The sequence below is a fragment of the Sinohyriopsis cumingii genome, chromosome 17 (assembly GCF_028554795.1).
Source record: "Sinohyriopsis cumingii isolate HCF-2022 chromosome 17, ASM2855479v2, whole genome shotgun sequence".
NCBI lineage: Eukaryota > Metazoa > Mollusca > Bivalvia > Unionida > Unionidae > Sinohyriopsis > Sinohyriopsis cumingii.
Genome location: NC_142977.1, coordinates 2,737,004 through 2,750,667, shown reverse-complemented (window position 1 = coordinate 2,750,667; position 13,664 = coordinate 2,737,004). Strand labels below are relative to the sequence as shown.

Genomic DNA, 13,664 nt, shown 5'->3' with positions numbered 1-13,664 from the left:
CTTACCAAGCAATTAACAACCCACCTTTCCTTACACTCCTTCCTACACTGCGGTTTTCATAGCAAATACATCCCAAATGACACTAAGAACAGTCAATTACAGTGATGTTCACCCTGAATAATGTACGTGTTAGAAGACATTAATGACTCATATAGGTACAAAATGAAACCTGCAGGCTGCTTGTTAATATTCAAATAATCATGATCATGTTCTCACTCCTTCGTTCCTTGTCTGTCTGTCTGTCTGTATGTCTGTCTCTGTCCTTCTCTTCTGTCTGCTTGTCTGTCTGTCTGTCTGTCTGTCTCTCTCGCTGTCTGTCTGTCTCTCTCTCTCTCTCTCTCTCTCTCTCTCTCTCTCTATATATATATATATATATATATATATATATATATATATATATATATATATATATATATAAATGCAGAAGGTTGTTATTAAAATATTAACATTTGTCAATATTAATGATCTGTCAGGGATTTTAAAAAAAAATGTTTATCTCTCCCACCTCTCGCATTGCAAAGATTTTAGATCATAACATTTTCATTTATTGGCTATTATCTATCACGGGATCGGGAAGGCGGGGCTATAAATGGAAATCACTGGTTATTTTTTAGCATCCGTCATGTATTGTAGTGACTTACATAAGTAAAGGCTGATTTCGTCTCTTCTTAGTTAGGTGCCTCGGTGTCAGTGCATTATACGGTAAGTTCAATTATGCTACCTTGAACTTTATTGAATATTGTTTCTGTCAGTAATTTCTCTATCGTTACAGCAATATCTACGACATCACGAATTTATTTTGCATCTTTCTCCGAGTTATTTGCGTGAGTGCAAGTCGTGGTACAAAAATCTACTTTTTAGTAGCACGGAAAAAAATGCATGAGCTATACGTTGTAAGTATTTAGAGATAGCTAAGAATAATTCTATTGGGATTAAACCGATTGACTAGGTGGCAAAAAAACTGCCACTTTACAAAACCATTTGAATATAGGTTTATACTATTCTGCCCTATGTATGTAGACATATAGAAGGCAAATCAATATTAACAAATTAAATTCATCTAATGTTTTTAGTATACTGCAGTTGCCTTGTTCATATGTAGTGAAGTTTGTTTTCAGTTTTAGACACGAATGCAATTCTAAAGTTTAAGTGCCCTGTGATCGTTTTGCGTCCATTGATCCTGTTTCTTAGGTCACACCACACATATTCATTTCTTTTTGGAAAAAATGTTATTTTGTTCTAGGACGTAGAAAGAATAGACTTTCTTACATGATTTAATTTTTCTATAAACAAATCAGAAAATCCATTACAGGATTATAAAATATGGGATAATCCTCACAATCTCTTCATAATGATACTAAAATGTTTGTTTACATTGGGTGAAATTATAATTGGCAACGAAAAGTGGAAGTTATGCAATCTGGGGATAAGCATCAAAATATTAAATTCAATAATCAATTTTACAACCGAAATTTAAAAGTAGAGGTGAAAAATTAGTAACATATTTAAATGGAAGAAGTACAATTTTGATTCGGTTACTCAAATTATGTTATCAAAATAAAATATATTAAAAAGCATTCAATAATCAATTCAAACTCGATATCGTGAGATGCGTTTTAATTCATTTATCTTTTTTATAAGTATTATTTTTATGATTCTCCCTCGGAAGATTCCGATAGCTAGGTATCACTTTGAAAGAAAAACAAATAATGAAGAAGAAAAGGTACCTACATTGCCGTTCTTATTTCACTTAAAGACAGATTCATCTTATTTACTCACTCAACTAGAATTCCACGCACCTATTACATAAGCTGGCACTTAGTTTGCTATCATATGTCAGGGTACATTGATATATTATTAATTTCTTCATCCTACATTTCATCACACTTAGTTATGCAAGCTTCTTATGAAATTACTTCATTGCCATATTAACTAGCATTATGCAATTGAAGATAAAGACATTTCTTATGGAACGTGCAAGATCGATGATAAGATAATGCAATTCAGTGATAAGTAGAAATAATCGCATACACCACCATGTGATACAACTTTGGGATAGCTGCGTTTCTTCACTGCGCTGATTGAAAATGTCTCCGTGATTGCCTCCTACGGGCGCATCGCTGCTGACCAAACATGAATCCTACTTATTCTACCTTTTTGCCGGAATTCATTTACCATGCCTTTTGTCATCCAGTTGCCTCTTATTGCAAATATTTATTCTATAATATACTCTGTGAGTATTACGATAAAGTGTCAGGATACTGCTGGAGTCGTGTCAGTTAGTAAGAGCTTATATCATGACTCTGAAGATTATAAAAAGACAACCATGCACAAATAAAATTATCTTTGGCAGTCGACACATTTTCTTTTAAGTAATTCTCTAAATTTGCTTGATAGCCTATGACTACTATAACAATGAAATATCCGGGATATAATCTGCGATTACATAAATTTACATAAAATAACAAATGTCGTTATGGCTCATCAATTTCTACGACAATACACATGTTTGCCAGTATCTGCAGCAAGCTGAAATAAACTAGTTGACACATACTAGAGTTAAAATGTTGATTTCCTGTAGAAAGAGCCATGGAAAGTTTTGCAAACATAACCGATTTTCTGTTCTAATTGTTTGTCTTGTCTATGTTTTGTATTTGCCTTTGGGGTTTTTTTTGTCATTTTATTGCATTTATCTTAATCAATCCCTGACTCACGTGATCCCTTGCTGGATCCAGTGCACTTGAAAGGGTTATTATTCGCCATACGATTTGTATTCTTTATATAAATATATGACTCTCTATATATATCTATCTACATATATCTGTATCAATATCTATTTACCTGTATATATATATATATATATATATATATATATATATATATATATGTGTGTGTGTGTGTGTGTGTGTGTGTGTGTGTGTGTGTGTACTGAGAGAGAGAGATCGTTTTTAAAAAATTCTGATTTATCATGCAGGTACCAAACGGCATGAGATTCCCGATCATTTTTTTGGGTGTGATTGGGTTGCTCATCACTCACCCAATAACTAACCGCATTCACGGAAGATTGATATTCCCAGGACCATCAGGGCTACAAACCGGATATGGATCTATTTTTGGAATTCTTGGTGTTTATTCTCTCATTGAATACATATTTGTCATCTTTTCTTTTTATCTGTCGTTCATCTTTCTCTTAATCAGTCGGTCTGTGTGTGTCCGCATTCATGCATGCATATGTATGAATGTATGTATGTATGTATGGTTGTATGTATGTATGACAAGATAACCGGGTGGCATGTCGGATTCACAACATAACACTTTCGATGGTGATGCAAATACAATGTTTCGTAACTGACGACTTGAATGAGCAATTAATTATGATTAATATATGAGTGTATATGATGCAGATATTGGATCATTTAACATACAGTGCACGGACGTAATAATGAAAATGCAAATAAATGACATTACACAGTACAATGACAAGGGTTGAATGATTCATACTGATTTTACAACGAAACGATTGATTTGTTTTACTCAGTAAAACAAATGTAGTATTGTACACGTATAGTAAAATATATTCACTTAAATAGTTAAATTAGGTAAACAAAAGGACAGAGATACAAATTATCTTTACAGTCCCAAAACACACTGGGTGTTACAAACCCCAACAAATTAGCATCAAGATTGCCTTTCTGGAGTTCTACACTCCGTCACCAGCTCCGTAGCCGATACCACTCACACTGGTCAATCAAACTGTCAGTATTTCATATTGGTCAGTCAAGCAATCAGCGTCCACCAATCTCGCTCAGCAACGTACGATCACCTGCTTTTCGACGAGCAACACTGTTTGTTCAGCTCTACGATTGCTATGGTTCAGCTTCACAGCTGATATGGTCGACTTCTATGGTTAACTCTGCAGCTGTTACTACGTCGACTCCGAACACTCCGATAACCCGGATCGATCTGGTTACTCGGGTGAGTCCGACCTCTCCGATCACTCGGGTCAGTTGAAAATGAATCTAACACCGTGTACTGTGCATGAGACGGGTATATATGATTAAACGTAATGACGTTATATACGGTAAGTTATATAGATTACATAATAGGCATAATAATTACAAAATAACAAACAGTTTCAGAAGTAAACCTAACCGTCCCGGACTATTAAGTACCAGGATTGGGTTCCTTTCCATTGATGCCCATTGTTTGTTACATTTGAGTGACTCAGCAAAAGTCAGCTTTGTCCTCGTGTTGTGCGATCTTGAGTGCTTGTTGTAGTGGTTACCCTTTTGTTGTTATGACCACTCTATCTAGACCAATGTTTCTTGGTTGTTTTCTTTATCTATACCTATTTGTGTAAAAAGAAAATTTTGAATGAATATTTTAAGCCGAATGAAAATATATAGTAATGAAATGAATAAAGTGCATATATTTTGATTTCCGAGTGCATGTTTTGCGTTTGATTCATGTTTAAGTTGAGATATATGCCTTATCATAATGTTGTCAAATTACTTTATGTTTGAGTAGTGCGCCATAAGATAAATGTGGCATTAAGTTCTAGTATTGTTTTTTTTAATGTCTTTCTTGTTTTGGTTCTGTCATCATTTATTGGACTTCGTGAAGATGGTTGTTGTCTCATTTCTTTCAAAAATCTTTTGATTTGCATTGTGTTCAGTGTGTTTTCTTCTGGGGCTCTCTCTCTTCGGGAGCATTCTTTTTATTGTCTTGTCATCTTTCGATGGGTTGGCCTTTCTCATCAATGACTTTTCTCGTTTGTTTCTTGTTTTGTGTTTGAGATTCTGTATCATTTATCGGTGTTTGAGTCGTTTCTCTTTCCAACTCGCTTGTGTGTACTGTTTGCTGTAGTGATGGCGAGATTTGTGTTGATGCTTTTATTAGTTAGTGGTGGTGGTGATGGTGAAGTTGTTGTAAGCGTCTGTGATGTTTGCTCTGCTGGTTTTGATTCTTGTAAAGGTGAAGCTTTATCCATTGGCATAATTGCCTTGTCTTGTATTACTGATTGTTTATGTGTTGTATTTGGTTGTGTGTTTGCATCTGTTTCCAGATTGTTTTGTTGCTGTTATTTTTGTTGGTTTGTCAGTACCATTTCCTGTGACCAATGATTCCAGAATCGGCACACGCCCTTGTCATGTGACAGTTGTAGAACCAGGTCCGCACCGGTATACCATATATTTTAAGGCGTTCAGGTATTTACGGCACATCCCTGATATCCACTGTAGCTATGATTTTACAATTATGAAGGCTTGGAATGGTCTTGAAGGAATCCCTCCGGACTTTTGTAATCTTTACACCAGTTCTCAGTTGGAAGACCTGATGGCAAACATCAGGGGAAACTTCCTCGGGAACTTTGAAGAATAAATTTCACCATTTCTCTCTCTATTAATTTAGTCTCGCCACCCTGGCCACCTTATACTAGGATAAAACCACTCCCAATATTGTAGTAGGTATCTACGTTTATCCCTCTTGCCGCCAATATAGCCAGAATTGTGTTATCATTGGGCCTCTCTTGGGCCGGGATGTCAAAGATACCCAACGCTTGTGTCCACCGGTCTCTGTATGCCTTAAAAATCCTGCCTTGTTCTATATCTTCCCCCTCAGTTCTGAAGTGTTGTTTGAGGAAGTGTCCCCCATTAACATGTGAAGGTGAAAGTGTTGTTGTCGTGATGAATTTATCGCGAAAAGGCACGGTAGTTCTAAAAAGAACTGTTTTTGAAATGAAATTAAAACTACAGCAGTTTAGCGAATTGGTGATTTAATGTTTGTTGGTGATTTTATGTTAATTCTAAAATTTTGTTTTGTTTGTAAAAGAAGATAGAAGAGAAGTTACCTTCCTTTTATAAACCGCTGACTGACAAGAGGTTCCGTAATATGTAGACTTAATCTTACGGTGAGGCATTTATAAACAGAGGATGTCGTCATATATTGTCTGTGCACTGGAAGTATTCGGTTTTTCCCATTGAAAACACTTCGCACTTGCGGCATAGGATAAACCGAACCCACTATTGAGAAATATTGTACAATACACATAAATCACCCCCGTTATCTTTGTACACAAATAACGAAACCCGAGTACATGTATTTATTAAATCAAAAAGGTAAAACAATTATGTGACAGTACGTAGGTATGTATATATGTATGTATATATGTATGTGTATTTATATGTATGTATGTATGTATGTATGTATTTATGTTTGTGTGTATGTGTGTGTGTATGGATATGTATGTATGCACATATGTATGTATAGATTTTAGAGCAATAACGAGGTATTTTTGATGATGCATTGGCGAGCTCATTGCTATATGTTCATTTTATGTGATGTTCTTATGTTTCTTACAGCTTGGTTAAAATCTGATAAAATAACATTTGTTCTCTTTCAGTTTGATTTGTTTTGAATAACGGTTCGGTGAAAAGTTTGTTATTTCGTCTAAAACAAGGTCATCCTAACGTCATTGTCTAATTATTCTCTTTGATAATATCGTCATTATCTGTTGATGTACCTCTTGTTAATTTTGACTTAGACACACATTTGTCATGCAAACATTCTTTATAATCCATTTTTGCTTATAATTAATTTGTTGATGTATGAGAAACCAACGAAGATAATCAGATGTTTGTTTACATAATTATGTATTGTTAGCTATGTTTTTGCATATATTTTTCTTTGGTGTTTCATGACTTGTGTTATTTTGAACATATTTTAAAGTATTTGCAAAGTTCGCTTTTGTTTCAGGCTTCGCCATCCTTGTTTTAGGAATCTTGACAGAACTTCTTCGGCTTAGAAATGTTACGCCTACAACGCCTCGGCCTACAAATGTTACATCTACAACACCAACCCCAGGTGATCCTCATATCGTCTCTTCTTCCACACAACTTTAACGATCGCACATGCGCAGACAATGAACACGTGTTCAGTATATATCAACCGCACACAAGTTTCTTTATTGTTATCGTTGAAGTCGTATTATGAAAGGTAATAGGTATTTAAATCCAAAACTAAATATAATTCTTGCTTACGTACATCAGTTTGTAAACTCCACCAATAACGTTGGAATCACACAAAATGAGTTAATGTCTCCATGTAATAGGCATATGTTGCAAACACAAATATACACTATATATAGTCTAAAGAACTAATCGATGATACCATAAACGGATAAGTGAGAATATAAAATGGCATTATATATTGAGAAATGAAGGTACTATTACAGGGTAAGCAAATTTTAACTCGTCCCTTGGTGTAATTAGAATTCGAGTTTTCACACACATCGCCTTGCCCGTATTCCTCAATCCCCATACCATTTCGACTAAGCAAACAACCTGAAACACAATCTACGGATCCAAGCAATATATATAGGTATTATTGTTGAGCTGACAAACTATATATTTTGATCTAAGCTCATAACTGTGTTGCTACTTAAATGGTTATGATACATCGATGCTAAATATAAAACTAAGCACATACTATAGAATGATTTCAAACGTTCAAACGCTGTACCATCTGATTTATTAACAGGAGCTTGCTCTAAAAATCATTTAATTTCAAATTACAGACCGTTGCAATATGCTGGGCATAAATTAATTGATAATATCAGCGATGAGTTTGCAAATGTGGAGAGTATCATCTCTTAGATCTGTAGTTAAAGCCTGTAGCACATTTTACAGAGTTTATCGGAACCTTCCTCTGATTGCTCTAATTTGGGGCCGTTAAAGCAACAACACGCAAAACCCATTACAGATGTTCTTACATTTCATAATTATTTCTCTAACTCTAAACTTGGCACATAAATTTACCATGAGTAGTCACATAAGTTCCAGAACATCTTCGATTTTGTACAAGGTGTTTTATCTTCCAGAATAAATTTTTCAGTTTTGCACAATATAGAGCTGCAATGGACAGAACAACTTCGGGCTTTAGCATGCGAAGATAGTCTACTAGAAAGACACTAAAGAATGAATTCTGGTATGGAAATAATATTTTGACGGTCCGGTCTTATCTTCAATATCTTTAATAGAGCGTATATTGAAGTAAAGTAAGTCCATTGGTCTAACAGATTTGTGTAATGTAATTAATGACAAATGTTTTTTAAACATAAATGATCTTCAGGTAAAAAAGCAATCAATATTCTTACTTGGAACATAAATTGATAACTGAATGGCATGTAGATTTAGAAAGACAAATATGATCTACACAGTAAATGACCATTCGTTACAAAACCTATTACATATTTGTTCATCCTTATACTTTAACATTCGATAATAAGGATTCATTGATCCCATTGAACAGATTAGGAAACCAAAAGTAGTTCGCAGAATTGATCGATATGTAAAAAATTCTAGATCAGTACCGTTTATATTTGATCATAGCGTAGAAAATGTAGAAAACGCGATGAATTCAATAAAATTGGAATTATTCAAAAATTAAGTTTAAAATAAAATGGAAAACATACATTACATTAAAAAGACTCCAGAGCTTAAGCATTTAGAAAATAGGACAAAACCTGTTGGCGTGCGAGAAGACAAATGAAACATGTTCACAAGTTCAGAAAAGAAATATCAAGCAAATAATAATTTGGCTGATTACGTGTATTTATTTAATAACCTGTTTAATTAATTCAAATAGAGAATACATAAATGTGTAAAAAGCAAAACGATTGGAAGTCACAGACAATTGAAGACATCAAACTCACGCACAATTTCCAAATTTGTGAAAACAATGGAAAACCATTTCCAGAAATGTGGCCCACAAACTAACGTTCATTGAGGTAGCGTTGCCGATAATACATATTCAATGAGAAAGGCAATGCAATCAACCCTACCGAAGTAACACATTTTGTTTGCCAATTGGTTACTTTCAAATGGAACATAGGATCACCATTGCAATTGACTTTTGAAAAAAGGTTTGAAATAAATTATTTCAATGTATTTTATTCAGTTTAATATTGATATTTTGATTTTATAGGGTACATTGACAGGGACAATAATCGAATAAATAAATGAGACCTATTGACCACACGCTCTTGCGTTCAAAGCGAAACAAAACGTATTCTAGTTATCACCCGATAATAAAAGAGATAACATTTTCAGCTCGAACGCAGAATCTATAAATCTACTATTGATTACAGTCTATAAATTAATTTAAAAAGAACAGCGTCTCAGCAAAATGAACAAATTCTTGTCTAAAGTGTCTATTTCATACAGATATGTGGGGGAAGCTAGTGATGCAAATAGAAGCCAACTTATAATAACATAATTGTAATACTTTTAAAATGCAAAAGATTATGAAATTGTAACACAAATACCTTGATATTCGAGATTCAATTACAGAGGTCACAAGAAGATGCAAAAGCTTCATTGTATTTTGCATGATTGGCTGAGATAGGTTTGTATTTTTCTAATCAACCTATGTAACATTTTTCTCCAGGATGTCCATCAACTTATAACATGTACTCAGCCGAGTGTGGGCGATTCTGTTATCGATACGAGTCTTCAAACTGTAAAACCTGGTCTGCTGCACGTACAGTCTGCCAATCGGAAGGAGGTGACCTTTGGGCGCCCTCCGAGTGCAACTACCAGTTTTTCAGGGAACAAGCGCAAATAAATGAGGGTAAAATGATCATATAGCATTTTCATTGTTAACAAGGTACTAATGATTTTATTAGATTGAGTCACGAGGTTTACGTTTGCTTTACTCGCGTTATTATAAAGAAATCAAGTCACAAAAGAAGACGGACAAGGACTAGCATGCCATCACTAGGGCAATGGAGTTTTCTCCCCCTAGAAAATTAGTAACTCAGGACTGTGGTGTAATATTCAACCTGCAATTGTTACATGTAAATGACAAATGTGTGTAATAATGTTTCTAATGGCCATATGTTACTCTTCTCCACCTTGTGACCTATTGAGGTTGTATCATTTATTAGCAACAGAATCAACAGGTACGCGAATACTAAACCTCAATAAAGTAAGGAAAATGTACCTCAAACATCTAACACTAAAATAGAAGAACAGACCAAGGTAAAGAAGGCCAAATTACATACAAATCAGCTAGAATTAGCAGAATATACAAAAAGGCGAACAAGAAAAACGTACGCCTGCTCATCTATTAATAAGATTAGCCAACTGAAAATTATTGAAAGTGCATATCTGAACTATTTTGGGAGTAAACCTCATCTACTTCATATGTACAGTAATTCTAGTCATACATTACGTTTTCTTGTATTCCTTGGTTATTCCGTTTACCTTGATCATATGGTATTTTGGGTGTATTTAAAATGTATTCAAAATTAAATTGATGAGAGAGTGACCTCAATTCCGATGAAGCGAAAACATTTAAGGAAAACCTTTTTTTACGAGTATCCTCAAGCAGCTAGATATTTAAACGATATTATGACGATCTGTAGTTTCTTTTGGCTCATGCGTTTCTCCCGCCAGTGATTTCGCAAAGTGAAGCCAAAAAGAATTCCGTACAAAAATGAAATATCAATTTCGTGGAACCGTTTAATTCTCGTAATTTAAATGGATTGATTGATTGTATTTTAGCGGCGCACCAGCACTGTTAGGCTATTTAGCTCTATACAAAATGTTATATGTATAATCGTTTAAAAATTATACAAAGTATCATATCGACCAGCGATATCAAAATCAAATAGTTGAAATTAAAACGGTAAGATAGCATCGGTGAAAAATAAAGCTTCCCGATCATCAGGGGATATAAATAGTGTATGTTAATGAAGACAGATGAAAATATATTGAAAGAAGGGACGCTATAGACATTAAATAACACTCCTGTAGGTGATGGCATAACAGTTAAAGCTTAGAATAAATGTTTACTTCTTTCAGAAATTTCACAATACAAGACATGTTTATTGTATCAAAACGTTCCTACATGTAAGGTACATTGAATATTACTGATCGCGCGTCGGTTGCAGATCAAAACACTCTTTCGTAAAGTGTTTAACATTCATTGGTTCATTACAAGAAACGCACTCTGGTGGGTCTTCACCTTTTAGTATGTGGTAGTGGTTTATATAAGTAAGATCAATTCGAATTCTTGCATTGACTACATCCTCCCTACTTATGGTTCTGTAGGACGGAGTCCACTCTCCTGGGGTTGGCTTGATGGCGTGAAGTTTATTATTCACTGCATCATTCCAAGACACCTGCCACTTCTGACGTAAAGTCTCTTTCATGCTAGGTTTAAAATCAGTATACAGTATTTTAAAATCAGAAGGTTCTTGAGTTAGGGCAATTTTAGCAGTGATCTGCTTTTTCATTACCTTTAATACCAACATGGCTAGGTAACCAACAATATACAATATTGTGGGAGGTACTCAGCATAGTAATTTTGACGAGAACATTGGTCAATAATGGGTTCTCTAATTTTCTATTGTGTAGCGACTGACGTACTGCTAGGAAGTCGGAGAAGATGATGCTGTTTAAGCTATGTTTGTGTTCGATATATTGCAGAGCAAGATCTATTGCTCTGATTTCTGCAGAAAGAAATGATGTACCCTTTGGTAAGCAAACTTGTGTGTTTTCCACTAACGAAGGCTGCAGCAGCCTTTTCCTCATCCTCTGATCCATCGGTATAAATTCATTTGTAGTTTTTAAATTTGGCGAGGAGTTCATGATAAGATGAATGGAAGATGAAACAGCACATTTGGTTGTTTAATTAAGAGCCAGGGAGGTGTTTCGGAGATGAGCGTTTTCTGAATGTTAGAAAGATCAATTTTTTGTACTGTCAAGGCTGTATGATATTCTAATGCCAAAGGAAGGTCAGGCGTTCGGTTTATTTTCGTACAAGGTTTTGTATCTGGATTGGAAAACAGCCGAAAAAGCAGGTTTCAGAGGGTTTGATCATAATTTGAGAGCATACTGTGCGGAAAGCAGTTCTCTACGATGACATAAAAGTGGTATAATTTAACTGGAAAACGTTTAGTAATTAGGTATAATATATAGAGATATTCAAAAGACAGAACGTACAATTAATATTTTTCGTTTTCAGGAAGTTGCCCGTATTATTTCTGGTTAGGGGGTAGTTCAACAACTCCTGGGACCAACTATGTAACAGTAAGAGGAGATCCAATTTCAAACACGTTCTCCTTTTGGAATCCTGGTGAGCCTGACGATACTAGCCCAACACAGAGCTGTGTAGAAATGGGGCAATCGATTCACTTTCTGATGTCTGACACTGCCTGTGGCTTTGAACAAGGTTTTATTTGTCAAATACTAATATAACTGAAGGAATTGTGGGAAACATATCGCTACAATGTTGAGACAAATGTGAAGAATAAAAACATAATTCTACTTTGATTTTTATTATTGTAAATGGAATGATGAGTATTTATATTTATGTGTTTATATACATATATATATATAACAATGCAGGATAAACAGAAAGTTGTTTAGATATGATGAAAGTTGTTAACTAGCTGGTGCACAACTTTCTCTGTAGCGATACGCAATAACTGCAGGAATTGTGGGAAACTGATCGATACCAGTTTATGAGAGAAATAAAAGAATAAAAAGCTTAATTTTACTTTGATGGCTTTTGTTGTAAATGTGTAAATCTCATGTGCATATAAAGAATTATATACATATATGGATGTGAATATCTATTCATGGATGGATCGATGAAAGGATAAACATAATAATGGACCGATGAAAGTGAAATAAAAATGGACGTTAAGATACGCATGTATGTACGTTTGAATGGATAGGTGAACGGATTATAAACTGTTTGCCTGTAAAAGACTGTCAGTAATATCAGTAATATGAACTTGTCTTAAATGACCTCCAGGAAAAAGAAATTACACAGAGAACTTCTACTGAGGAGCCGCATGCGTGATTAGAAATCATTATCTGACCTTTTTAGCTTCATTTAATTTTATTCCGACCACATCATGACCATGTGCTTTGTATTTCGTGTGCAGACAACATGCAAACACAAGCAAGCCAGTTTGAATAGATGATGCATGTACTATTTGTTTGTATTGATAAATAATATAAATCATTTTAATTGCTTCCTGTATCAAGTACTCACTTTAATCAATACAGGTGTCTGCGTTTTTTTTTTATGTAGGTCAAAATCATTCGTAGAAATGGTACAAACGAGAACTTTGATTTTTATGATATTAACAACCTGATAATATCCTATATATCAAAAGCAAAATTTATTTTGGTTCACCGTTAATAGTCATTGAAAATGTGATCCAATAAGTAAATTAATCGGTGAAAAAATATGTAAAATTGTCTAAAACCAGCACTCTTCTGGTAATGGCGCGATGCTGATTTCCAGTATATTATTTTCATGAAACATTGTCTCTAGCATCACTCGAACAGAAATAGCAAATGCGTTATAACAGTGGGGGGTTTTTTTTTGGGGGGGGGGTTGATTACTGTTCCTGACCTAATTATATAAAGTAATGCCCCACATTACATTGTCCTCACATAACAATGTATGAAAGACAACCCGCGTATTGTAATCTGTGAAAGTTACCAAAGGGCGCCCAAGAAAGAAAATTGTATTATGGTGTAAAAGGCTGTAACCTTGATCAGCAACCAACAAAACCGCTATTATACAAGTTCTAGTGTTAATCACTCAATTGCGGAATCATACGAGTCCTTTGCCAAAGTCATTAT

At 34.6% G+C, this 13,664-nt stretch overlaps 1 protein-coding gene across 2 annotated transcripts; it reads left to right on the top strand.

Moving 5' to 3' along the window:
- Positions 1 to 636: 636 nt before the first annotated feature.
- On the top strand, positions 637 to 12,329 carry LOC149777655 (C-type lectin 37Db-like). Of its 2 annotated transcripts, none has more exons than XM_089938222.1 (5): positions 637 to 702; positions 2,975 to 3,125; positions 6,775 to 6,861; positions 9,445 to 9,627; positions 12,028 to 12,329. In XM_089938222.1, the coding sequence occupies exons 2-5, from the start codon at positions 2,987 to 2,989 to the stop codon at positions 12,258 to 12,260; spliced, it is 642 nt and encodes a 213-aa protein (XP_089794348.1). In that variant the 5' UTR covers positions 637 to 702; positions 2,975 to 2,986; the 3' UTR covers positions 12,261 to 12,329. The 2 variants fall into 2 exon arrangements, with proteins under 2 accessions (XP_089794348.1, XP_089794347.1); XM_089938221.1 differs by having other exon boundaries at positions 6,754 to 6,861.
- The last annotated feature ends 1,335 nt before the right edge of the window (positions 12,330 to 13,664 follow it).

Excerpts from the sequence above, each read along its gene's own strand:
- LOC149777655 (XM_089938221.1), top strand. The coding sequence starts at position 2,987 with ATGAGATTCCCGATCATTTTTTTGGGTGTGATTGGGTTGCTCATCACT. Across the intron at positions 6,862-9,444 it reads ATCTACAACACCAACCCCAG|GATGTCCATCAACTTATAAC; the intron begins GTGATCCTCATA and ends ATTTTTCTCCAG. Across the intron at positions 9,628-12,027 it reads ACAAGCGCAAATAAATGAGG|GAAGTTGCCCGTATTATTTC; the intron begins GTAAAATGATCA and ends TTTCGTTTTCAG.